The sequence below is a fragment of the Calonectris borealis genome, chromosome 10, assembly GCF_964195595.1.
Source record: "Calonectris borealis chromosome 10, bCalBor7.hap1.2, whole genome shotgun sequence".
Taxonomy (NCBI): Eukaryota; Metazoa; Chordata; class Aves; order Procellariiformes; family Procellariidae; genus Calonectris; species Calonectris borealis.
Genome location: NC_134321.1, coordinates 14445522 through 14470571, shown reverse-complemented (window position 1 = coordinate 14470571; position 25050 = coordinate 14445522). Strand labels below are relative to the sequence as shown.

Below are 25050 nucleotides of genomic sequence, written 5' to 3'. Positions count from 1 at the left end.
GGTGTGCCAGGTATTTTTTTGTTTTTCTCCTGTCAGGAGAACTGAAAACTATGGACATATAGTCCTAAAGCTTCCACCTATTAGTCTTTCTTTTTTTGTCTTTAAAAAATCAGACTTGTTTCTCATCTTAGATTTCATTTCTTTGCTTCAAACACAGATGTTACTGCCTGGTTTTGCTATCTTTTTCTCATTCGATCATTGGAAGAAAACAGAAGAAAACTAGGCTGTAATGAATCACGACCCACCCCCCCACCGAATCACAGTGCAGTCAAAAAGGAAGGACAAAAATGAAGCCAACCCTCAGATTTTACTGTGCTATAAGTAATAGCACAGCAATCACGCTTTCTCTCATACACTGCACTGCCTTACCTCAATTGTTGCTTATTTCCCTCATACATTGCTGGCTAAACTGCCTGGCCCAGCTCCACTTCTCCTCCACAGCTGCCTGGCCTTTCTGGCATGACAGAACCCTCCCATATCCCTAATCCTAACACCTTGTCACAGGGTAATTATAGTGCTGGCACGACTCCAACATCTATCTTATATCAAACAATCTCCACTTGTTTGCTTTATAGGGAATGACGGACTTAAAAATGAATTCAGACCGGAGAGACCTGTTCGGCACTAGCCTACCGTATGACCTTGAAAAAGGAACCACCTTTCCTTGGCTTCTAGAAAACGGGGATAAATGACCTTGGATGATGCTCCAAGACCTACTGAGGGAAAACACTGCACCTGTGACCCCACCTCTGTCCTGCCCTGACCCTTCCCTGCCGTGTGCCTGCAGTTACCACTTCAAGGGTTCCCCCCGCTCCAGTTGCCAGCCTGTAACTAGAGACGGCAAAACACGGCCAGCATTTCTCCCTCCCCAGGACACGTCAAATGACACTGCGGCTTCCAAAATTTTCAACCTGGGATCATAAAACGGCAAGAAGAGCAGGGGGCAAGCAGGAGGATGCCGGGGAGACTCCTGCACTCTCTTATGAGAGCTCTGCTGATAACGTGTGACCCCAGTTTCTCCTCAGGGCTCCCTTACTTAACGGCAGACGACCCTCGCTCGCTCCTTCCCTCCCCCCACCCCTAGGGCAGAGCTGAGGAGAACAGGGGAGCGGAAAGAGACAGCACCCGGCCCCGGGGGCTCACTCACCTCAGAGACCTGCCCCCGCTCCCACCTGCTAACACGTCCTAGCTGTGCCCTTTCGCAGCAGCCCTCCACCCCTTCTCTCGCTTCACAGGAGACCGCTCGACCCCTGCATAACCGCCCGGACCCTCGCCCCTCACGGCTCAGCCCGCCGCCCACCTCCCCTCACAGGCACCCCACCGCCCCCCCCGCGCTGCCCCCTGCCTCGCGCACCCGGAAGAGGGCGGCGCGGCCACGGGGCGGGGCCCCGGCCGCTGCCGCAGCTTCACTGGGCGCAGCGCGCCGGCGCAGACCCCCATCCCGCGCCTGCGCAGTCGCCCGCGCGGAGGCTGGAGGCGGCCGTCGCGCCTTCCCTTTGGTCAGGCCCCGCTGAGGACGGCTCCTCCCTCCGCCACCGCCTGCCCTCCCCCCCGACCCCCGCCCCTCCCCGGCAGCGCCGCGGCTGCTACACCGGGTAGGTTTCCAGTCACTATGGCGGCCGCTGCACTGAAGGTAAGGGAGGGAGCGGAGCCCTGGTGCCCCCCGTGCCTCCCTCGGGGCCGGGCAGCGCTAGGCCAGGGGGAGGCGCGGGGCCGCGCCGGGAAAGGGACGCGTCTGACCCGGTTTGTTTTCGGCTCTGCAGGTCGGAGGAAAGTTTTCGTGGTCGGCGGCTGCCTGAGAGGCAGAGCTACCGAGCGGGAGGCGTCCGGGCCCGGCCGCCAGGCCTCTCCCGCCGCCGCAGGGCCGGCCGCCGCCGGGCCAGCGGAGCCGCGCTCGGCGGGCGGAGAGCGCGGGCGGCTGAGGAGCGGGCCCTCCTCATGCGCAGCCACCTGCGGAGGGGCTGAGCGGAGCGGAGGGGACGCCGCCTCTCCCGGCCCGCCGCTCCCCGCGCCGGGGGCTTCTGGCGGAGACTTCCTGGAGCAGCCCCCTGCTCGCCTGCCTCCTCCGCCGGCCCCCGCGCCCCCGCCCGCCCGCCGGCCCGCCGCCAGCAGACCCGCCGCCAGCAGACCCGCCGCGCAGGGACGCTTGCCCGCTGCAGCCAGCCAGAGCCATCGCGGGCACCGCCTGGGAGCAACCTGTCAGTGCACCTCGTAGGCCGTCCCCGAAGGACCCTTCCCACGCGTTAGTTTGTCCCCCAAAGAAGGAGAGTTTGAAGCCCTCTCCATGCCTTATCAAGTTCCTTATCTGAGTGGCTGCCTGAAACTGTAGACCAGTTCAGCTTTATCTGGCGTAGGGGAGGAAAGCAGGATAGCTCTCATACCCCATCCTAAGTCGAGGACCACCTATTCTGCTTTGGTTTAATATATGAAGATGGTGAAATGCGGATTGCCATGTGAAGCGACTAGATCCCTGTTGTGGAGCGAGGGCTTCGTATTCACCTTCCAACTCCTGATCTGTGCGCTTTGAGAGAGGACGCTAATCCTTCTCCCTCATCCCCCTTCCTTAAATCTTTCCTTGCTTCCATGTTGCATTGGTCAGAATTTTGGTCAGTGTTGTTTACGGAAGGAGAGGGAAAAGAAGGCAGTTGAGGTTACAAACAAAAGTACTTGTATGACTCATCTACTTGGATTTAAGACATTCTATCTTTCTTTCAAGGAGCCTTTGCTTCTCTTTGAAGGAATCAGATGCTTGTTCCTATTCTTCCAAAGGAGGATGGATTGAAAGTTGTACATTTTAGACTTTTTTTGGGCCACTGCTGATAGAATTGAAAGACATGGGGCTTTTTCACTGGATTGTTGCCAGAATTAGTTTACACACTGAAACAATGAGTTGTTAGGCCTCTCATATGATAATGTTTGTCCTGCTTTAATATAAAGTTGCTGTGGAGGTTTGGGTTAAAAATTGTGGAGGACAGTCTGCATCAGAAGAGGCTCTCTTCATCTCTGGTTGGTGTGGCAACCCCAATCTGTCCTCGATGCCTTCAGCCTTGGCCATCTTCACTTGCCGCCCGAACTCTCATCCATTTCAGGAGCGTCATGTCTACCTGGACGAGCCCGTCAAGATCGGCCGCTCAGTGGCTCGCTGCCGGCCAGCTCAGAATAATGCAACTTTTGACTGTAAGGTGCTGTCCAGGAACCATGCTCTTGTCTGGTTTGATCACAAGACAGGCAAGGTAAGATGTTTTCTTTATTTAAAAATAATGAATTGCACATTTGTTTTAGCAAGTCCCTGTAGATTGCAGATCGCTTTGGTTTTGCTGTAATAAATACGGCTTCATGTGGAAGGAGTAAGATTTGTGTTATAGTTAAAATGATTACTTTTCAGGTAAGTTGATAATTTCTTACTAAGCAGAAGCTTTAAATATTATTAAAAGTACATAAAACTAACAGTTGAAAATGGTGATAAGTACTGAAAAATTTGCATGTGCATTATTCATTGCTGGAAGTAGGTGATTTTGAGGTGAGTAATACAAATCTGAAAGCACAGGCTGAATATAATGGTGTAATAATATTTTTTCAAATGCTGAGAAACTACTATTTTATTTGAGCATGTAAATAAATCTCATTGCGAGGAGTGTCAAAAAAGAGATTTAAAAAAAAATACTGGGTTTGTTTGGCATGCTTCCTACTTGCCCTTTTGAAATTTTATGAAGAGTATTTTGTTGTTTGGGTCTGATAGAAGGTCTGTTACTGGCAGCAGGAGCATAACAAATGGCATACAAGATATTCTCTCACTGAGCGTGAAAATGGTTTTAAAATATATCCTGTGTTGTCTTAACTGTTCCTCTTAAAAGGCTAACTATCTTGTTCTGTGAAATTTAGGGGTTCTGTAGTGCATGTTTTGTCCACTAGGGATTGAACTGGGACAAGTAAAGTTGTTTTACTTAATGACTGTCAAGTTAATTTTAAATATCCAGCAAGAAATGAACAAAGTGCAGATTTCAGTTGCTCAGCACTTTGTTTTTTTTTTTTTCCCCTCAAATATGTCGATATTATGCCTTAGAACTTCATGTGCTCTAAACCAGCTGTTTTTTAGCTTCACAACATGCCCTTCTATGAAATGCGGTCAGTGTAGCTCTTGATTTTAAGAATACTATGGTCTGTAATTAATGCAGTATTTTTTAGTAGTGTGACACAACATGAGGAACAGTACAACACAGTCAAAGTTCTTAAATCTTCCATTGTTAACTATCCTATGTTATGCAATACCTGGGCATGATGGGACAAGACAAGCGTTTAATTTCTTAAGGCTGGGTTATGGCATGGCTTTCAAGTTACCTGCACGTAACTGTGCAAACTGCTATCTGTATTAGCGTTTCATTAAGCATGTTGTTTTGGCTCTGTTGTGTATGTGATGTGCATTCTTGTATACTTTAGAAAACTTAAGTGCATGAAATATTTTCAATTTAAGCTTAGTTTTTAACCTTTCTTCTTTGACTCAGCAAAGTAAAACGTTTCAATTTATTGTACTGATTTTAAATTAAGAAGTATTATGTGTATAGCTTTTTATCAACATTTCTCATGATTTATAAAGATTTTAAGGCCCCCATGTACTCTTTTGTAGTTACAAATAGTCTAGCCATATTAAAGATTTGACAAAGCATTGAGTGTTGAGCAAGTTTGCTAACTAACAGATGAGCTTAAAAGATGGTCAGCTGTGGATTTTTGTGTGTTTTTAAATTTCAGTTAGCTTTGGCTTTTCTAATACAGGTTAAAAAATTATATGCTTATTCATTTTATCTAGCTAATCTAAAATAGCAGCTTGGTAGTAGTAAGTAAGTGGATGGTATGGGATAGTTCTTGAGATACTGTCATGTGAGGATTTGATGGGGGTCTTGATGAAAATTGCCCAGGTGGGTAGCTGGATCAGTAACCATAGTGATCAACTAAAGAGGGGGCTTAAGGTCATGCATAGAAATACATTACTGTATTTTGCATGTTAGATGTTGTGGTACTGTAAAAGGTTTAAAGCGTTGATACAGCAGTATGGAGAATTTGCAGTTCTGTGTGTGTTTCTTGACAATATGGTCTGTTTTTTCATCTGGTTGAGTATCTTAATGGTAAATTGTGAGATAGTTGGGGGAGAGGGAAAAATGCATCATTAGAGATAATAGATATAAAATGCTGTTGTGAAAAAGCAGGTGGAAGATGCCGGTAAATACAGTCTTAATCTTGAATCGCAAAAACTACTTTAAAGAATTCTGTGCTCTTTTCTAAGTATAAACAAAGACGTAAAACTATGCCAGAACATTGCATGCAGGAAGGTTTATTATCATTGTTTATGGAACTGCTAATAAGTACATCTCATTTAGGAATATGTCATTATCCTATCAATGACCTATATTTAAACCTGCATAAATTCTTTTTGCCACAGTATTTGTAAACATTTCTTAGAAGCTTATATATAGGACTTTTTTATCTTTCACAAAACCCAGAATTGATAAGACCTTGAAACGTTAATTTGGTAACAGAGAAAAGCCTTCAAGTAATTCAAAATAGTTCATGAATGATCTGGGGCTGCAGTTTCGTAAGTTGTGGACTTTGGCAATACCAGTTCCTGGCATTCCCAGTCACTCAGTCCAGTCTCAGTGCTGCCTTTTGAGCTGCATTTCGGTTATACTCTAATAATACTTTTTTTTTCTTGAGCATTTGGAGTTTTGTTTGTTTTGTTTTAGTGAATCATGTGAGTGATCCTGTTTACTACGTAGTCTGTAAACAATTGTATGAGCATAATCTGTAAAGAAGGGTAAAAACTGAAGAGAGGGAGCATCAGTAATCAGTGGCAAGGAAACTAGTGTACAATTTTTTTTTGAGGCAGAGGTAGGCTTAAGCTGAAGTATGTCACATAAATAGACCAAGTTGAAGATGACATGTTACTTACAGTTGAAAGATATGAATGTTTACTTTGTATAAAGGCATTTTAATTATGCATGAAAAAAGTTACATGCCCGAAGGAGATAATGTCTATGTAACACCAGCATTATTAAGGATGAAAGTAGGATGAGTCTTCAAGATCACCAGTAAATAGCAATTAAAAGCAGATATTTAAAGTTGGATTTGCTTTTAAAAATATTTTAACATAGTATGTAAGCCTAAACTGTGTAAGATAAAGGTGGAAGGAGATGGTGGGGGGAATATCTGTACTCAGACTTTTTCTGTGCTTAATAATACTTTTATAGACAACTTGTGCAATGCCTCTTTTTGCTTGTGTTTGTAGAAACAGTGTAATATCTCCTTGTGGATTTTTCATACAGCAATAACCTTAGAAGCTTATGCTTAGAATTGACTTTTTTTTTTGAGTAATTACAAGTTAATGAATCTTTTTAAGAGATGCCTGAAAAAGTGAGTCACTACATATGTAGGAAGTGGATGTTGTGCTGAGCATGGGGTGTTCCAAAAAGTGTGAATCAAAGCAAAAGAAAAAGTGGGCTATAGTTCAGAAAATCTAAAGATGTTTGTTTAGCTTCTATCACTGCATATGGGCAGAAACTCTGTAAAAACTGCTTAATTGAAATAGTCTTAAACTTGTTTGGTTGGTTGGTTTGTTTTTAAAAATAAGCAAGTTGAAAACCCTTGGGAATTTATATGTGACTTCTCCCAGGCTGAAATGCTTCTAGCAGATGTGGTGGAAGCTTTTAGTAGAAACCTGAAGTTTCGACAGATATCCAGGCTTTCAGAAACTGGAATTACTCAGGGTCTTAGATTGTTGTGAGTGGCTATTATAAGTACATTTTATAGAGAGTCCATTGCCAGAGTTTACCAAAGGTGCTGGGAAATTGTGTGAGAAATAAAGTATTTTCTTAGACCAAAAGGACTCCAAATAACCGGACTTTTTTAACAACTGAAAAAAAATATGTAGGCACAAGTTTCTGTGTAAGGCTGGTAGCTAATACTACTGTTTTCATTTAATTCAAAGTGGCTATGAATTGAATTGAGCACATTCATAGTATCTTGGTTACAGAAATGCTAACTAGTAAATTGAAAGCCAAATAATCCACATGTTAGCAAATTAAATTTATTAAGGCTGTGCTTCATGGCTTCTAGGCTTAAAATATGTGAGATAAAAATGTTACAGAACACTTCCTGCAGGGAGCACCCTCTTTAAAGAAAACAAACAAACCCTGCCCTCCTCCCTGCCCCCCCCCCCCCAACCCAAAAACCAACACCCCCAAACAACAACCCCAAAGGTACAGCCAGGGAATTACAGACTGGCTAGCCTTATTTGAGTCCCTGGGAAAATCATGGAACTAGCTTTGGAACACTTTTCTGGGCACATGAAGAAGATGATTTGGTAATGGTCAGTATGGATATAGAAGGGATAAATCATGTCTGACTAGTCTGATTGCCTTGTATGAGAAAATGACTAGATTTGTGGGCAAGGGGGAGTGCAGTGCCTGCTATTTACCTGCCTTTAGCAGGGCTTTTGACTGTTTCCCATGATGGTCATCTGTCTAAGTTAGGGCACTGCAGTCTGCATGCATGAACAACTAGATGAGTAAAATAAAACTGGTTTGAGGATCAAGCTCAGTGGTAGTGGTTAATAGGTGCTGCTCTACCTGGATGCTGGTAACAAGCAGAATGCTGCAGGAGTCTGTATTATGACCTGTCCCATTTAACATTTTTATCAATGACCTGAAGGACATGATGAAGTACACTCTAGTCAAGTTTGAAGATGACACCGAAGCTGGGAGTGTTGGTGTGGTGGGGAATGAGTTGATATACTCAAGGGCACGGCTGCCATCCAGAGGGACCTGACCTTCCTGAACGAATGGGCAGACATGAACCTTATGAGTCTGAACAAGGGCAAATGTGAAGTCCTGCACTTGGAAAGGAAGAACGCCTTGCAGCTTGTTAGACCATATCTAGGATACTGCATCTAATTTTGGACCACCAATGCAAGAAATACATTGATAAACGGGAGTTGAAAGATTAGGTGCTCTCTTTTCTTGCTATATTGTACTAGGAATAAAAGTATATTAACCATGAAAGAAAGCAAAGAAAGAATTTGTAAAAAGGAAATATGTTGTTCACTTAACATTACATAGAATGTTTTGTGGAGATCAAGAATTTGGCAAGGTTCAAGAAGTATAAGATATCTTCTCCAGACATCCTGTTTGTTCAGAAGTATTTTAGTAAATCAATGTTACAAAATTTAGTGGGATATCAAAAATCATATTTGGGGTTGCAGGATCTTAATGGGAGATTTTTTCTGCTGCTTCCTATAGAGATTCCTGTATGATACTTTGGGCTATTTGGTGCTGATTTGTATAAGGGATGTTTAACTTCTCATGTATCAGTAGCATTTCCTTCGGTAGATACGGTGTCTGTTATTTATTTTTCCTCTATTGCATCTTTTCAGCTTTCTGTTACGATTGTTGTCTTTGAGAGCTGAACAAATGTTTTATTTTTCAGTACTTTTGATGTTGCTGTATGCTTACAGTCTGTGGTGTCTGTAGAGGGGACACTTTATCTTCCAAACATTGAATGTTTATTCCAACTGCCCTAGGAGACTGACCCAGATCTGCTATAATGCACTAAGGTGAAATTTTAGTGCTTAGATGCTTTCGTTAAGAGGGTAATATCAGCCAGCCCTTACATATACCTGTTAATATTTTTATGTAAGTGCTTTTCACCCTGAATGAACTATCCAATTTTATGCTGATATGATCATAAGAGTAGTATGGGGTAGGGTATGGGGTAGTTCTCGGTTTTGGCAAACTTCACCACCATACTTCTTTTAGAACCCAGTGTAGGAGTGCTGGTGGCCATTTATAGTAGAGGTGAGTTGCTGCTGACAAGGATTTCCCTGCAGAGATACCATCTAGAGCAACTGCTGCAGAGCTAATACTGTAATTCTTGGAGCTGATCCATTGCAGTCATGATGCATCTATCCTGAGCCAGGAACACCAACACATTGATCAGGTTTTAAAAACAAACAAAAATCCCTTTTGTATTTGCAATTAATTTTTACAAACCTCAAATGAATCAGGTTACTTAGCAGTACTGAAGGCCAGTAAATGTGTTTTCCTTAGGTCTCTAATGGGATAGTTTGGGTTTGCTCCTGGTCCCATGCTTATAAATGTAAAACCTTGCTTCCCTAATAAACTTTCATTATATAAAATTCTTTTTGACTTTTTCTTTGACTTTCTTTCACATGTTAGTTGCAGCAATCCATTGATCATTCGCAGGTGGATTTACATTACACTGGATAAATATTTTTTATTTGGCTTTGCCCTTTCATTTTTCTTACAGAATTTGAACAGTTTTGGTTTCTGTGTTATCTGTTAAAGTAACTGAATTTACGTATGCTGTAAAGGGCCGTGTGGGTTAGTAGTGTCTAACTGTGTCAGTGTGCTACTTTTCTCGTGTTGATTTGAATCTGATCTAGCTAAAACTCTGCAAAATGTGTAGACAAATACTCAGCTGATTTGTTGCATTTTGGCTTTTGTAATTTTTTTTAATAGGTAATATAAAGTGAAAATTATTATTGTTTGTGGAACCTGGCAAGTGAAGGGGAAGGAAGAATGCTGTCTCCATCTCTAAAGCTAGCAATTTTACAGGATATTGGTACTAAATTACACGATTGTTTGTTGTATCTGGATTTTCTTTTGAGTCACATCAATAGTTGCTTCCTGTTAATGTTGCTCACTTGCTGAGAGTTTGGATTATCTAAGAGCTCCAAGTTTAGTTAAATATTGCTGTGACAATGAATTAACATTCCCAACTTGTCTTTCTTTCCAGAAACATTTCTGCTTGTAGCAGAACTGGTGGAAGAAGGCTTGCAGTATTGTCATGTTTTTGTCGAGTATAGGCAAGCGTTTTTTCAGTTTGCTTTAGGAGTGGGACCCCCAGGCAGAGATATGCATTGGACTGTACCATCTTAAAAGAAGGTGGTAAGAAAACATATCTGTCTGCCAGAGACCCAGAACAGTTTCCTTTTTGAAAAGGAAAATAATTGTACTGGAGCCAGACACTTAATCGGATACAATTTTTGTGTTATGTTGTACCAGACACACATGTATGTGATTGAGCCATGTCTTAGAGTTTATTTTGGTCTTGAAAAAGTATAAATAAATGATGAACTTCCAGCAGGCTTATAATAGAAAGTCCAAAATCCTGTAGTAACACTGTAGTTGTGTAGAAAAACACAGAAAACGCTAGTGGCAGTTCAACTTTATTTACTTTTGTAAACATGTAAAAAGTAAATATAAAAAGTGCTGGGATTAGTCAAGGGTAGTTAAGGGCATAAGGAATTTATATAATCTTTGCAAAGCTAAGGAACATTTCAGTATTGATAGTTGAAGTATGGTGCATGCTGGAGGAAAATATGTGCTATTCTTAGACCTTTTTAGGTTATAAAATAACAGGAACCAACCATTAAAAAGACTGAAGAATTAATGATGAAATAGGCTCAATCACAAATATTCAGATAGTGTAAAATAGTGAGAACTTGTAACTAAATACAAAAATACTGACAGTATTGTGCTACTGTTGAAGTAAGTTTGTCCCCAGTTGGAACATCTTGTTCAGTTTTGGTTTTCATATGATAATTCAAATGTGTTGAAAATATTTATTGACAGAAAGACTTCAATATAGAAAACATCCAACATCTGAGATAGATACAGAAGCTATATAAGAACAGACAAGTGACCTTTTGTTCTTGTATTAAGATACTATTGAAAATAAAACTAAGAACAAGTTATTAATGCTGTATATTCTCATAATTGCGGTTGTAATAGTTCTTCCATAAAAATAAAATGAATGCAGGAGCTTAAGATACAAGAGTTTTGGATGATTGTAACTGTGTATTGAGTAATAACCTTTTTAAAGAAAGGAATGGAAATGCTTATGTTTCAAATCAAAGAAGAAAAGCTCTGTTATAGGCCAAATAGATATTTGTACAGCAGGTTCTTTTGAAGACACTTGGTCCTGGCTGCTGCTATTTGCATATGCCATTAGTCTTATCTGATATGGCAGTTTTTCCTCTTAACTGGCACTTTTTCAGAGTTGTTCCTTTTCTGGATGTTGAGCAAGATTAAGTTTAAACATAGATTTTTCTAAAACTTTGATGTCTTTGATGCAATATTATTAATGTTCTGTAAGAGGTTTTTTGCTTGTTTAACACCTCCCCCAGCAGATTTTGATGACTTTGCTTTGCTTTCTATTTTTTAATTGCTTGTCTTGAAGTGCAATACTTAAACTGTATAGGGTAGAAGCCAGATCTCTTGGTTTTGCGAAGCTGGGCTTTTAGCCTGCCTACCTGTTTGCCTTTTAAATTTCTGGTGACCTTTCCCTGTAATTCCTGGCACAGTTAATTGTCATTCTTCTCTATTTTTGGTTGTTAGCTATAATAGCTAACGGACTTAGGGGCAATAGCATTGCAAATCCATTTTGGTGGTATTATTACTTGTGATTTTATTCTGGCATTGCTGTTTTCTGCACTTACACTTACTGTTTCCAGGTGCTTGAAGAATCTGAAAGCTTTTGTGAGGCATAATTAATTGTTTGTAATTCTTCACATTTTTAATTTTCTTGTTAAAAAAAAGCTTTGTTTTTTATATCTGGTTGTGAAAGAATCCATTCTGCAGCCAAACTCTTTTTTTCAGGTCTTTGATCTCAGTAGGTAATTGCTCCTTGTTGTTTCCTTGCTATCGTTACAGGATTCCTCTTGCTGAATGCTAGAGGATTTTTAAGGCTATGTGGAGTCAGTATAATCACATATTATTAAGGGACAAAGTATAAGTTTGAGGAAGTTTCTTTTGTTTTTATGGATTCCAGAACTGTAAGTCATTATGTATAGTTAGGGTGGCATTTTCTTTAAGGGAAGTTAAAATACTATGAACAAGGACAGCCAAATTCTATGACATGGGTGTACTGTCAGAGGATAAGTTAGGTTGATATGGACCTCAGGAGGTCATCCAGTCCTATCCTCTGCTCCACAGCAGGTCTAATTAGTTTAGGTTGCTTGTGGACTTCTGATAGAATTTTGGGTACAAAATTAATCCCTACCAACAAATAAGGTTCTGAGGCTAGCGTCAGGCATATTTGCTAGGTAGGCTAGCTTGTCTTGCTATTGTCTTAAGTTATGTTCTGAACTTTCAGTGTGTGTGTGTGTGTATATATAAAAATTTAGTATTATGAAATACTTAGATACTTCTTTTATAGTGTAACTTAGAATTCCCACAAAAACATGTCAGATAGAAATTCTCTTAAAATTTACTTGGAGGAAAATTCTCTTAAAATTTACTTGGAGGAAAAGAAGCACTAAATGAAAGACATAAGAATGTTCCTAGTTCCACCCCTAATTCCGTAAGGGTGAAAATCATACAGCACTTTCACTTACAGCTCTCAACCACTACTTCCTTTTTAAGAACTCAAAGGGGAAATTAATTTTTTTTTTCAATCTTCCTCTTTGAGAACTTTTCCTAGACTGCATATTCCAGCAGTTGTAAGAGAAAGCCAGGAATACAAATCGTCATAGAAAGGGCATATTTGTTTTTGCAGTCCGTGTAATTAGTTGACATTAGGTAAAGCTACTAGTTGTGCTGTTTAAGCAGGGCTTTTGGTAAGTACATAAATATTGTCTGTGACTATAAGCCAATGATTTGGTCTATGAATAGAGGCCTTCCTATGTAATTAAAGGAAGAACTGATGGACTGTTGTTATATCGATAACATGTTACCTATAACATAGAAAGGCATGTGGATATTCTAAGTCTCTTTGAATGCTCTTTACCCATGGTGTCATCCTGATTTTTAGTTAAATTTATGAATCTGACTGTTAATTAGAAAGTTAAAAGTATGTGTGCTGTGTTTGGATAACTTAACTTTCATGTAAACAGAAGGGAAAATGTATTTGGTGGTTTTTGTACTTGAACAAATGCATTGCATTGACACACGGACAAATTTCAAAACTCATTTTTTCTTTTGGAATCTGTGTACACATGCTACCTCACCTACTGAAATCAGTACAGGTTATACATACATCCTATTGCAGAATATTGCCTCCTGATAAATTTAATGCATATCTACAGTTTAGCTGCTGGTTTACTTGCTCTGACCCCATGTTCCAGAAATGGGCTTGGGAAGGGTTAGTTTGGCAAAACACTGCACCAACACAGCTGTTCTCTTTGAGCCATTCTGGGACATCCAGATTGCAATCCTGTGGGCTGTTTAGGTCATCCTGTTCAGGGATTTTGCCTGCTTCACAGCCTGATGTAAACGTGCCTGCATTTGAACAATTTTGTGTGCAGATAGGTCTCTCCTGGCTGATCAAATGAAAAAGTGCTCAATTTTCTTCTTCCCTTTCCCACATAGCTTTATGTTGAACCTTCCCAGGATAGGTGTTGCTGGATGAATTTTAGATGATGACGTAAGCTTTATAAGCTAATATTAAAGGATCTTGATAACTAGTCTGTCTTTTGAGATCTGTAACTTTTACTCTCTTTGATGTGTTTTATAAACTTGCTGTACGCATCTTCCTTTATAATTGCAGTTTTGTATTTCCAAAAGATTTACAAAAATAATTGCTTTGTAGTATCCTTTAAAAACCTTTTATGAAAATGTAGTTTTGAGTCTAATGTTAGGGTACCTGTAATCTTGTAACACTATTTCAGTGACTGGATCTGCTTGCTGGTGTCATGCCTCAGATTAAGTCTAGAAAGTATGTTATATAGTTCTGCTTTAAGTATTGCTTTAGACAGTTTTTATACAGGTGGGCAAAGCTGAGTGGAAACTATTCTCTCCTATCCAGAGCAAAAGTTTTCAGACAATAGAAGGATTTAAGAAATAGTAAGTGCTTGCTTGTATTTGTGGACATTTGGAAAAGATAATAATTTTATTCGACTGCTGCACTCATGCTGAGGTGTCCCAAGTATTCTTTTTCATGGGACAGTTGTAGTTGTGGACCAAGTCCTAGTTGTCCTACATCAAAGTGCTGTTTAATTGTTGGCAGTGCTCAAAGTTGGTAATTTGTATGATATTTTAGTGATCTAAAATTCAGAGGTCCATTATCTGCATCCAAAAGGGAGCTCTTGCCTAGTGATGTTTGATGAGGTCATTTTTGTTAGTAATAAGGATACTTTTTTGGATACCATCAGGGTTAAAGCTGTTTGCCGAGGCACGATGCAACTGTGATTTCTCCATTAGTGCTAAAACTACAAGTTACTTTGCAATTATAGAATAAATATCTGGTGATCTGAATCTCTTTTGCCTTTTCTTAAGCTGGAATAAAACCTGAGAAATTGTGTCATGAACATCTGCTTGATGGCATATTAAAAAGAAAAAAGATGAAAAGGAAATGGAACGACTGACCTTCCAGAATTGAGGCATTTGCATCTGAAATTTTTTTTGACAAAAAAACCTGCTGAATTTTTTCATTTGAAATTTCTGTTCCTGGACCGTGCAGGACCTAAGCATTCTTAGAGCGGATAAAGAGTCAGTGGCTTAACAAATGACGTGGTGCAACAGTAGCCGCCTATGTGTGAACGTTCACGTCCATGGCAAACACAAAGTACTTTGGTTTAGTCGGTAGCTGAAAGCTAAGGGTGCATATACAGGTAGGTATTATGTATCTGAGTCCCAAGCTGTTGGTTAAAATTAGTAATATGACATCACAACCCATTTGGGGGCTGTAGCATTTACTAACAAAACAGTAAATGCTGTTTTAGTGGGGAATTTTATTAGAGTAAGAAGCTTTTATAGCAGGATCCATTTTAGAATGAGAATCTGTGATTATATATGGTCAGAAAATGTTTTTTATTGTAGAACTTAAGTATTGCATTTACAGACACAGCCAACTTGCATTTTTATTTTAAAACTGGTTATATTTAATGGATGAGAGAGTGGAAATGTGAATAAAAAGCCAAAAAAAAAAAAAAAAAGAGGCAAATCCTCTTACTAGGATTAGTCTCTTCAATCTGAAGAGAAGTTGCAGCTTTTTGGGAAGTTCTGGTTGAAGTCTGAACTAACAAATAACATGGTGAAAAGAACACACAAGCAAAACAAATATTTTGGAACATAGGAAGGGGCCAGCTTTTTGCAATTTTAATATTACCAGTGGCTCTGTAATTGCTAGGACATTAAAAAGGATTTTAATGAGTGTACTGAGTCAAATATAAAAACTGGGCCAATTCAGTCTTTGCTCTTATTATTATTGGCCCTTATTGGGGTTTCTTTTCCATAAAGCTAGAGATTCTACAGTGGACAGAGGGGACCAACCTGCTACTGATCTTCCAGGGTTGTGGTTTTTTTTTCCCATCGTTGTTCCTTTCATGGTTTTTAACTTCATTGCACTCATTCAAATACTAGAACAGTTATTAACAAAACTCCTGATTGCAGTAGAATTTCTCGCTGTTCATGCTTTTTATAACTCTTGATGAAATGTCCCATTTCAGTGGAAGAGAAGAACACCAGTAATAAATTACCACAAAATCAGATAGGTATTGGATGCACTGCATTTGCTCATACAGCTGGCCAGGAGTGCAGATTTCTTTAGTTGTGTCTATGAGTAGGTCTGAGGGCCTTTCTAATTACTTAGCAAGGGGTTTTTTTTAGTTTATGCATATGCTACGTGGACTTAGGTTGGTGGAGATGAGCTCCTTATTTTCCTGATGCATTATATTTTTGAGCAATTGAAAGAGTATTAGCTGTACTAGGACTTACTTTCTTAATGTAGCCTTTGAAGTATTGAGCTTTGTTTGCTGGCATCTTAAAAGAGGGAGGAGAAAGTTTATCTGCTTTGATAAACAAGCCTTTAGAAAGAACTGTATGACCTTGCATGAAGAAGAATTATGATGGGAGGAATGTCTTGTATATTTATTTTGTATAATCAGAAGTGGTAAAGTCAGTTAAAGTGCAGCTTGTTTAAAGTGTAAAGCACTGAGATACCTGTCTAGACCTGAGGCATAGTAAGAGTATTATCATTTAAATGTCTGAATTATAATAATTAACATACTTGTTTAACATGCTAATAGTGTATTAAGCCAAACTTGCAAGTTTTGAAAACATTCTAATTTAAATACTTGAGTTGTTTGTTTTTCTCAAGTGTTACAGTTTAAAGTTCTAGAAAATAGACACGGATGACTGTTCTTTATAAAATAAAGTACTAACAATTTTTTTCAGACATGTTGATATTACACTTGGGTAAAACTGTTAAAAATGTCCCATAGCAGGAAGCTTGCATATCTTGTGTCTTCCCACAATGCTAATGAGAAATTGCATTATGAAAACTGTGGTAGAATGTGGAGTCTTTGTTACTTTTTGCAAAACTCAGTGCTGCAATTCAGAGAGGAATCATGCTTGTTTCCAATTCTACTATTTTACAGGATTTTGTTCCAACTCAAAAGGTACTTTTTTCAATATTGATTTCTATGTTCCTCTGTGCTTTCTAGTTCCCTTGACAAAACAACTAAAGCAAATAGCATGAAACAAAATCTTGTCAACTTGTTCTGCATTGTCCAGTGAAAATATCTTTAAGAAAATCCAAGGACACTGAACCTACACATTTCTGAAAATGTGATTGTGGATTTAAGTTTGCCTTTATTTTTTCTACTGAGAAGGTAAAAAGTAAAATGTTCTGCAAAATACTGATTCTTAGCAAGGTATATGACAAAACTGAAGAAATGAGAACAAACCTGTGGCAGAAATGGTCGTGGGTGCACAGAATTTTCACAAACCGGTTCTCAAATGTCAGATGAGCCCTTCTACATAACTGGTCCCTCATCCATCCTATCCTCTGCATGCTAACTCTTGCACTTGGGCTACGTGTAAAACAGCTAGAGCTTAGACTTCAGCTCCCTTTTCTATGCTCTATACTGTTGGTCCTGTCTGCTTTTCACTCACTGAGAGGAAAGGAATTCCAAGTTTTCATAAAGAGTTACCTTATCTACCGTGTCTGTTTTCGAGCACCACTTCCCCATTGGAGTCTATAAGGCTGTCTTCCTGAAAGCCATTGTTATTCTAGCTGCCACCTTCCTCTTACTACCGTGCCTTTCTGCAAAGTAAGAAAAACAGACTCCCAACAATCTGTGGTAGAATCCCATCTCAGCTGCACCTTTGATTCCTCTCCTCTTTTGTCCAAGTGGGTTCAAGGTAAGTGTCATGTGGTGATGGGGCAGCCAGACATAAGTGATTTTAGGGGCTGGAGAGAGGAAAATTAGCGGAAAGAGGAGCGAGATGAAAGGCTGGAAGAAACTTTTTTGGTTCTGTCTCTCATTCCTTCTAAATACAAGCAACCAGTTCTTGAGGTCACTTTCTCTGGTTTGAGCCTGCTAGCCATATCAAAAGGTGGTGTGCAGGTGCTTAGGTACTAGGGGGGGCGGGAAGCAGATCTGTACGATCAGGTTGGAGAACAGTGAGGTGAGCTTCATATCAGCACTGAGGCACAAATCACTTTTCAGTATTAGGGATCAGGTGAACAACAATCAGGTGAAAAGAGCACTGAGCAGTGAAGATACCGTGGAGTTTGATTCCGTTGGAAATTCTGTGAGGATGGGATAGAGACAAGATGATTATTGTGGCAAGTGGATGAAGTGATGCAAAAGCGAATATTGAAACTTAGGAACAATTGAAGTCACGATTACACACTTTAGATTGCAAGTTGCTCTTTTTAAAAAAAAGAAAAACCAACAGGAAACGTGTTACCACTTCTCCTTTTTAAATTTACTTGTACGATTAAGCATAGGTGCTTGAAGAGCAGAGTTCTGGGCTGTTGGGAAAAAATCATTGTAAAGGTTAAAATTATCATTTAAGGTAACAAAGCTTTTCCTTGAAAATTTTTTATGTTAAGTCTGCTATTTGAATGTTTCATTTTTAAAAATGCATGTTTTTCTCAGCTTAATTTCTTAAGTTCTATCAAAATATTCTTAACGTTAAAAAGAGCCATCATTATAAGCAATGCAGAAATGGCGGTTGTAATGAGCTTCATTTATAACAAAATAAATATTTCTTATCAGACAGATTTTTTTTCATTGAACTACTCATACAGTTGGAAGATAGGTCATCTTCCATGAAAGATTTTAGGGAAAATAGTTTCATCTCTTGACTTGCTAATGAGAACATTGGATGTTAGAGTTTGCTTCAGTGGTTTTGGTTTATGTTTTAAATAGCAGCATGGAACTACGTATGTTCATTTCCATGGTTCGGTCACAGCTAGATACTTTATTTCATACTTAATGTAGTTTTGAATGTGTTGCTTCATGAAGAAATCTAGTAATTCAGTTTGCATTGTAGTGGATACTAAGTAGAGATGAATGTTTGTATCCTTGAACCGACACAATGGTTACTCTTCCTATCTGCAGAATGTAAAAGTTCTAGTAGTTTTCTTTAAAAATCAATGGTAATTGGTTTTTTCTGAGACTGTCACAGTAAATGACTATTTTTATCAGCTAACAATTTGAACTTCTCTGTAATATAGTATCTGAAATGAATGAAAAATAAAAATTCAAGTAAAGTGTGAGTAGTAAAAATATGGTCACTAAGTGAACAGTATTTTCTCTGATAGTTATGTATTTGCAGAGTGGCTCTTAATATAATGTAAGGAGGATTATGTATTGCTTGGAAAGAAATTTCGTGTTTTCCAAAATGAGCAATCTTAGAAGCTCTTTATTAAGTTCATTATTTGGCTGAATCAAGTTGGTGGGTTTCTTTTTGTGGGTTTTTTTTTTGTTGTTGTTCTGGGTTTCTTTTTGTGGTTTGAGTTTTTTAAATTTTGTTTCTGTTTTTTTCTTGGAATAGTTTAGGGACTGAATGCATTGAATTTTCAGTTGAAATTGTGGCTGCACGTAAATCTGAGAGAAGATAAGCAGTAATCTATCGCAGTTTAAGTGGTATTGAGGTTCCAGCTGATTGATTGACTCGCTGTGAGCACATTTCTCTCTGGGTTGCAGAGCAGAATGTTTGTAAATCACGCACAGTTGGTAAATCTTTAGAAAGAGGGGAATGAAAGAATAAAAGGTGATAGTTGTTCCTGAGTGAAGTTTTATAATGAGTGTTGTCTAACTGGCAAAGAAGTATATGTGTTGCATTCTGTCATAAGGCCCAGTGGCAAGAACACTTTTATTGTAACTTCTCATAGAATATTACTGTTGAGTGACTTGCTTTGCGTAAACGATTATAGTCTTCTCTTAAATTAATAAATGAAAACTGGATTAATAATTTTTACAGTGGTTATTGTATATGTGAATGACTGATAAAATCCAGAGGGACTTTCTAAAATTATAACAATTTATGTTTGTAAATTATTTTATACAAAATAATGTAGGTATTGGTAGAATAGTTAGGAATAAAAGGTTAAGTCAGTTGGTTTGAAATTTTTCTTTCAAAATAATATCTGTGTGAGTTGTCTTGGGATTTTTCTCCTCTACTTTGTTACTTTGAACCATTGATGTGGTTTACACATTTTTGTTTACTAGTTTGCTGTTTCTGTTATTTAAATTTTCAAGCTAAACCTTTCAAAGGGAAGTGAAGAAAACATCAACGTTCCTGATGGTCCTATTAAGAAACACTGAGGTTATAAAACTGTTGAGAAACAGAGAAGGCAAACACTGCTGGGTGGTGGTTGATGATAAAGTGTGTCACGCTTTGAATTAGTTCTCGTTGGCCCTGGTTGAGTGGATGGTATTGGAAGTCTAAAGACATTCAACTGCTGAGTCTGTTGTCAGGCCATCCAGTTTGTGCAGTCAGTAGGTAGATAAGCTGCTCAAGTTGTCCAGCTTTGAATTAAGTGTGAAAAGTGCAATTTAACATGGTAAGTTAGGGACCTTGGTTAACAGAACATGTTTATTTTATTTGACTTGTACCTTGAAATTTTAAGAGACAGAAAAGCCATGGAATAAACAAATACAGTAAAAATACAGTTTGTTTGTCCCATGAGAACTTATTAAGAATTAAATTATGTATTTGTGTTTATGTTCGGAAATGTTTTAAGGTACCTTCTGTTGAAGGTTGAAACTACAGTACAGGATATTCTGTGGTGTGCTTCTAGTTGCTTATGTGCTTTGCACATGTTGCAGTTGCATGGTGGGAGGGGACCAGTCTACACTCAATTCCTCCATGTGTCCAGGTTTTGTTGTTTTTTTTTCCCAAAAGAAACCAGAGATACAAACAGGGAGGAAGCTGGAGATGTGCTGTGGTGCAACTCTTAAAGCAGATGTTTGCGAGAGTAGAACAGTTGTGTGCACTGCACACTGTCTTTCCTGCAGTTGGGTGCGCTGTGAAACATTACTGCTCCACAGCATAGATCTGGTGCGAAAGAAGGAACTTGTTGGGATGTAAAATAGTTGAAATACATAGAGAAGAAAGCAGAGACCTGACTCCTGACACATCCCTGAAAACTTATATGGGAGATACCGAGTGCTGTCGAGGAAGGTGCTATCCAGTAAAACCAAGACATACATAAAGACTGAGGTTGTGTGTACATTACTTTCCAGGAATTGCCGCAGAGTCTCTCATTTAAGAATATCTAAGATACAGCCGGTTCTTCAGCCCCTAGGAGCTACTATCAGGTGGCAACAGAGGAAGGAGGTAATTTTAAGATCAAGTAGGAGAAGGACTTGCTTCCTTCTTTTTAAGTCCGTGGTAGACAGACTAATTCCTACCTACTAACAGGAGCAGTGTGAAAAGGTGCTTTCATGTAAGAGGGTCTTACCCTTTGTTACCTGTATCTGCTAGATTATATAGCTTCAGTGGATATTCACATGGATCTGTGTATAAGCAATTAGGAGAGCTGTTATTGATCTATATATAAATTTTGTATTCTGTTTTTATTATAACAGTAACATCTTAATTGTTTTAAGACTGCCTGGGCAGATTTGAAGCATTTTTCCTGGTGGTGAGTGGTAAACACTTCTTTAAAATTGTTCTAGGAAAAGTGTCACAAATTTGGTTGATTGGTTTCTTTTTAGTGACAGGGTTGAAATAATGCAAAGCTGTAATAATCCAATGAAACATTCTGTCAACCTGCGTCATCTATAGGATTTGATGTGCCTGGTATTTGCATAGGACCTTAGTATACTACTTGGCTGCAGAAGAAAACTATTTCCAAAAAAGTTTAGACGAAAGAAGCGATGGGGATGCACACATACTTTTCTTGAATTTGTATTGAACATATATTTGTATATGTTGCGCTCAATGCTGCCAATTCCCAGTGGCCCAACCTATTTTCCTTTGAAACAAGCTACGGATAGCATCTAATCCTAATTAAAGTTTATTAAAACTTCATACTAGTACTAGACTAATTATAGGTAGCATAAAAGATACTGATTTTTCTTTAATCAAAGTATAGTCTTGTCTACAGCCATATTAAATTTAAGCTTGGATGACAAACCTCTTGGTATGTCAAAGCTTATTACTTAACAGCAAATGTTTTTTGTGGGAAGGCTGTGTTTGTACTGGGAGCGCAGTTCGAATTTTATGTGAACTTAATTTGAGGGTTCATCTGTTTTGGTGATACACAGATTTTTTTTTTTTTTCCATAGAGTAGACAGGCCAGTGTAGATGGGACTGATTTGATGCACAGTACCAGTGCATTGCCACTCTTATTAAATGTCATTATCATTTTTAATGACTGGAGAAACCAAGCTTGCTGAGCTTTCTTCCATGTTCTGTTGGGACTGTAGGTTGTGAAATAAGTCTTTAAATGTTTTTGCTTTGAGTTATCAGTGCATATCCTTCTGCCAGTTGTTTTTGTTCTTGTTCTTTCAGTAAATGACTCATTCTCCTGGTTTGCTTTAGTTTCTGGACTTTCTCTTTTGTTCTTCTAAGAGCCTAGATAATGAATTGTAGCAGAACTTAACGTTAAATGTCAAGAATACATTTCAAGAAAGTGCTACCTTTGTAAAGAAAAAGCCTAACTGTTCTCAGAAAAGCAGTATTTTTGAACTGCTGATTAGACATGGAAAAAATTTGCATGTGAATTCCAGTTCTTTTGCAGCATATGGCCAATTTCTAGCTAGATATTTTTTACCATTGATTAGGAAGTTCAGTTTCTATATTTAATGTGAAAAGGCTTTGACAGCATTCTGATTTTTACACATGCTTGCTTATTCTGAGTAGAATTTCAGTAAGTTGCATAATTTCAGTAGCAGGAACATTGAAGTTGAGAAACCTAATTTTAAAATCTGACAAGTAGGAGAATTGTTAATGTGGATGTTGTAGCTTAAAAGGAGCTTGTGTTTGAGGCTCTAGACTGTAAAGATGGAATTAATAGTTCAGACAACCCACAGTACATGCTGTAATTAATGGAAATTTCAGTATTTTAAAAAACTCACCTTCATAATATAAACAGTCTTCAACTTTAGTTTCTGATACGTACTTTTTTTTATTGAATTGTTTTGCTTTACCAAATCTGGGCGAGTGTGTATAATTATGTTGCCCTCTAGTGGTTGTAACTCAGGTTTAAATAGTAAAAAGAAAAGGCATTTTCATAATTAGGGAAGGGATTCAATGATTCTTGCTTGCAAATGATTAGGTATGTTGTGTTTTTTACAGTAGCAATGTGTTCACTGGTCTGTGGAACGGCATAGTACTTCCATGAAAACTGAGTAACACCAGGATTGTACAAAGAAAACGCAATAGCTATTATATAATTTGATAGTAGGGAACACCACCCATAATTATTACGACAGAAACAAAAAAAAAATCTTGATGGATTTATTGTATAATTTAACTTTTTTCTAATCTTATGAGATTATCCTTAGTGCCTTATTGGTGTGCTGGTTATAGTGTTTGGGGATGTGCCTTTGGCTACCGCATGGGAAGAGTATAGTGGCACTTTGTAACTGTTTGAGGCTTTGGATTCAACTTTCAGGTGAGTGGATGTTTAAAAAAAAAAATTTCAAGTCCTTCAGGCCACCTATGTTAATTTGCTGTTTTGTGATTCTTGGTAGGCAGAATGATTTTTTTGCTTCATATTTTCTCTACAACTGCCCCTTTTTTGTCTAGTTCAAAGCATCACAACTGAGTTAATGGGAAAAATCATTTGATGACCCTTCATTCATGGGTGAACAATATACCAGCTTTCTACATTGAATGGGACAAGTTCCCTGAATTGATAGCTGCATGGAAGAGCTTGGTAGTCAGAAGGACTAGTCATCTTTCTATAATTTTCATATGCTTCTCAGGATTGAAAGTATCTGTACTTCTGTTATCTCTCCCTCTCATCCCCCCTCTTTTTTTTGATTAAATCAATTTGGAGTAAAAAAAACTATCAAGCTTTTCCTTACTGCTTTGTTTAAAAAAAAAAAGGGGGGGGAGGCAGGGAGAGGAGTATGGAAATAGCTTTTCTGATGATGATACTGAAGTACAAAGCATGACCTGAGTGATTCAATGTACATAGTATCAGCAACTTAATATCGCTGCTTTTAGGAGGTGAACTGTGAAAAATTTCACTGTATGTTTCTAGCCATTAAAAATGCATATCATCTTGGCAATGAAAAGAAAAATGTTATATTGTGTTTTGTCAGTTGGACAGTGTGACCTGAAATCTGCATATAGATGGTTGGAGGTGTCTCTGGTTTTCATACCTGGAAGGATCTGCCATTTGGAAAATTACTTGATGGCTGTTTAAAGAATTAAAACATTGATGGAGGATATTTCTTCTTGGACTGACAATCTAGAACCGCTGGTGCTAGAAAGAGGTTCTTTTTGTACTTTGAAAAATGTTTTCCATGTTTTAGAGGGAAATATGGCACACTTAGTCCAAAAAATTGCAAGGCTTGATAATGTATTTTCTGAGAGATGTTGACGACTATTCTCTCAGGCTTCACAGCTGAAAGGGTGGGAGATTGCCAGCAGTACTCTGCAATTCCCTTGCCCCTGCTCCTCGTCCCCACTGGCAGATTGGTCATGGGCACTTATCATGTGTTCTAAATACATTTTTGTTGACAAAGAGATTAAGAGATTTTAAAAGGCATTCAGGGTTGTGGTGTTTTTGTTTTGGGGTTTTTGTTTGTTTGTTTTGGGTTTTTTTTTTAGCTTTTCTGAAGAATAAAATTCATGGGCATAGTGTTATCAGCGTAACGTCTCTGATGACTTTGTGGGTATGACGGAAAATAGCTAGAAAAAAGACAACAGAATACTTTTGTCTGTAGAAAGCTATACTGGAATAATTACCTTGGCAAGTTTTGCCACATTAGCAAATCTTTTAATCTGTAAACCCAAGGTACCATGTATGTGATTTTTGCCCTCGACTAAGACCAGTAGGAATCATGAGTCACTGTGTTTGAAACTGTAATTACCATATCCTTGAACACCTTATCTGCGTTCTGCCCATTCTTCTGTGTCTGCTGGGGTTGTTCTGATGTTCCGAACTGGTGAGAAGGCTGCAGCACCTGCCCCTTGTTCTGAAGCCAGTGGGACACAGCTAAAGAAATGACTGACTAACATTCTTTAAGATGGCCTATGAAAAATCAAACATCAGCTCATACGATCTCTCACATTGCTGGCAGACCCGTCTCAGTGTGTGGATGCATGCCATAGGTATTTCTTTCCTTAAGCTTAAAAAAAAAAAAATCATCTTTTTTTATTGTAAAATTGTTGATCTCAAAGGAACACCAGAATAATCTACCTTTGTTAATGAACACCAGCATTCAATTACTGCTTGCTTTGAAAGTTTTGACCCAAGAATGAGTTGCAAATAAATACAGCCTCCTCCCAGACTATTTTTGCTCTCACTTTGTTGGAGGTATGGCTTGGCAGTGCCTTAAGTACAAATGTTAAACTCCCAATTGTCAAATTTCTTCTCTGTGCTGGAAAATGAATTTTCCGTCTTTGGATGGAGCCGCACCCTTTTCTGACAGTGTTTGGTTTCCAGTTAATTGCATTTGCTCTCTGTATGGAATGCTGAAGTTCAAAACACAGAATGAAAATAAATTAAATCTAGTATTTTTTTTTAAAAAGTTTTGGTTCTTATTTGATGCAGAGAAGTCTTCAGGAAAACAGAGCATATTGCTCTGGTGACCCCTTGTTTTCAGTATGAGGAAGTGTGCAGTGA

General features: G+C 38.7%; 2 protein-coding genes across 51 annotated transcripts in view; one reads left to right on the top strand and one right to left on the bottom strand.

Moving 5' to 3' along the window:
* Positions 1–1286, bottom strand: part of DENND6A (DENN domain containing 6A) — a 37336-nt gene extending 36050 nt beyond the window's left edge. Inside the window, exon 1 of the mRNA XM_075159028.1 lies at positions 1148–1286. The gene's annotated coding sequence lies outside the window, so the exon portion shown is untranslated. The remainder of the gene's footprint in view (positions 1–1147) is intronic.
* A 190-nt stretch (positions 1287–1476) lies between these two features.
* The window catches only part of SLMAP (sarcolemma associated protein), a 90513-nt gene continuing 66939 nt past the window's right edge, over positions 1477–25050 (top strand). For 16 of the 50 annotated variants that reach the window (XM_075158993.1, XM_075158985.1, XM_075158986.1 and 13 more), the window contains exons 1-2: positions 1479–1633; positions 1764–3233. In XM_075158993.1, the coding sequence (XP_075015094.1) occupies positions 3036–3233 (198 nt within the window). In that variant the 5' untranslated portion in view covers positions 1479–1633; positions 1764–3035. Of the gene's footprint in view, positions 1634–1763; positions 3234–8472; positions 8600–25050 lie in introns of those variants that run through there. The other 34 variants (XM_075159004.1, XM_075159006.1, XM_075158997.1 and 31 more) reach the window with 5 other exon arrangements.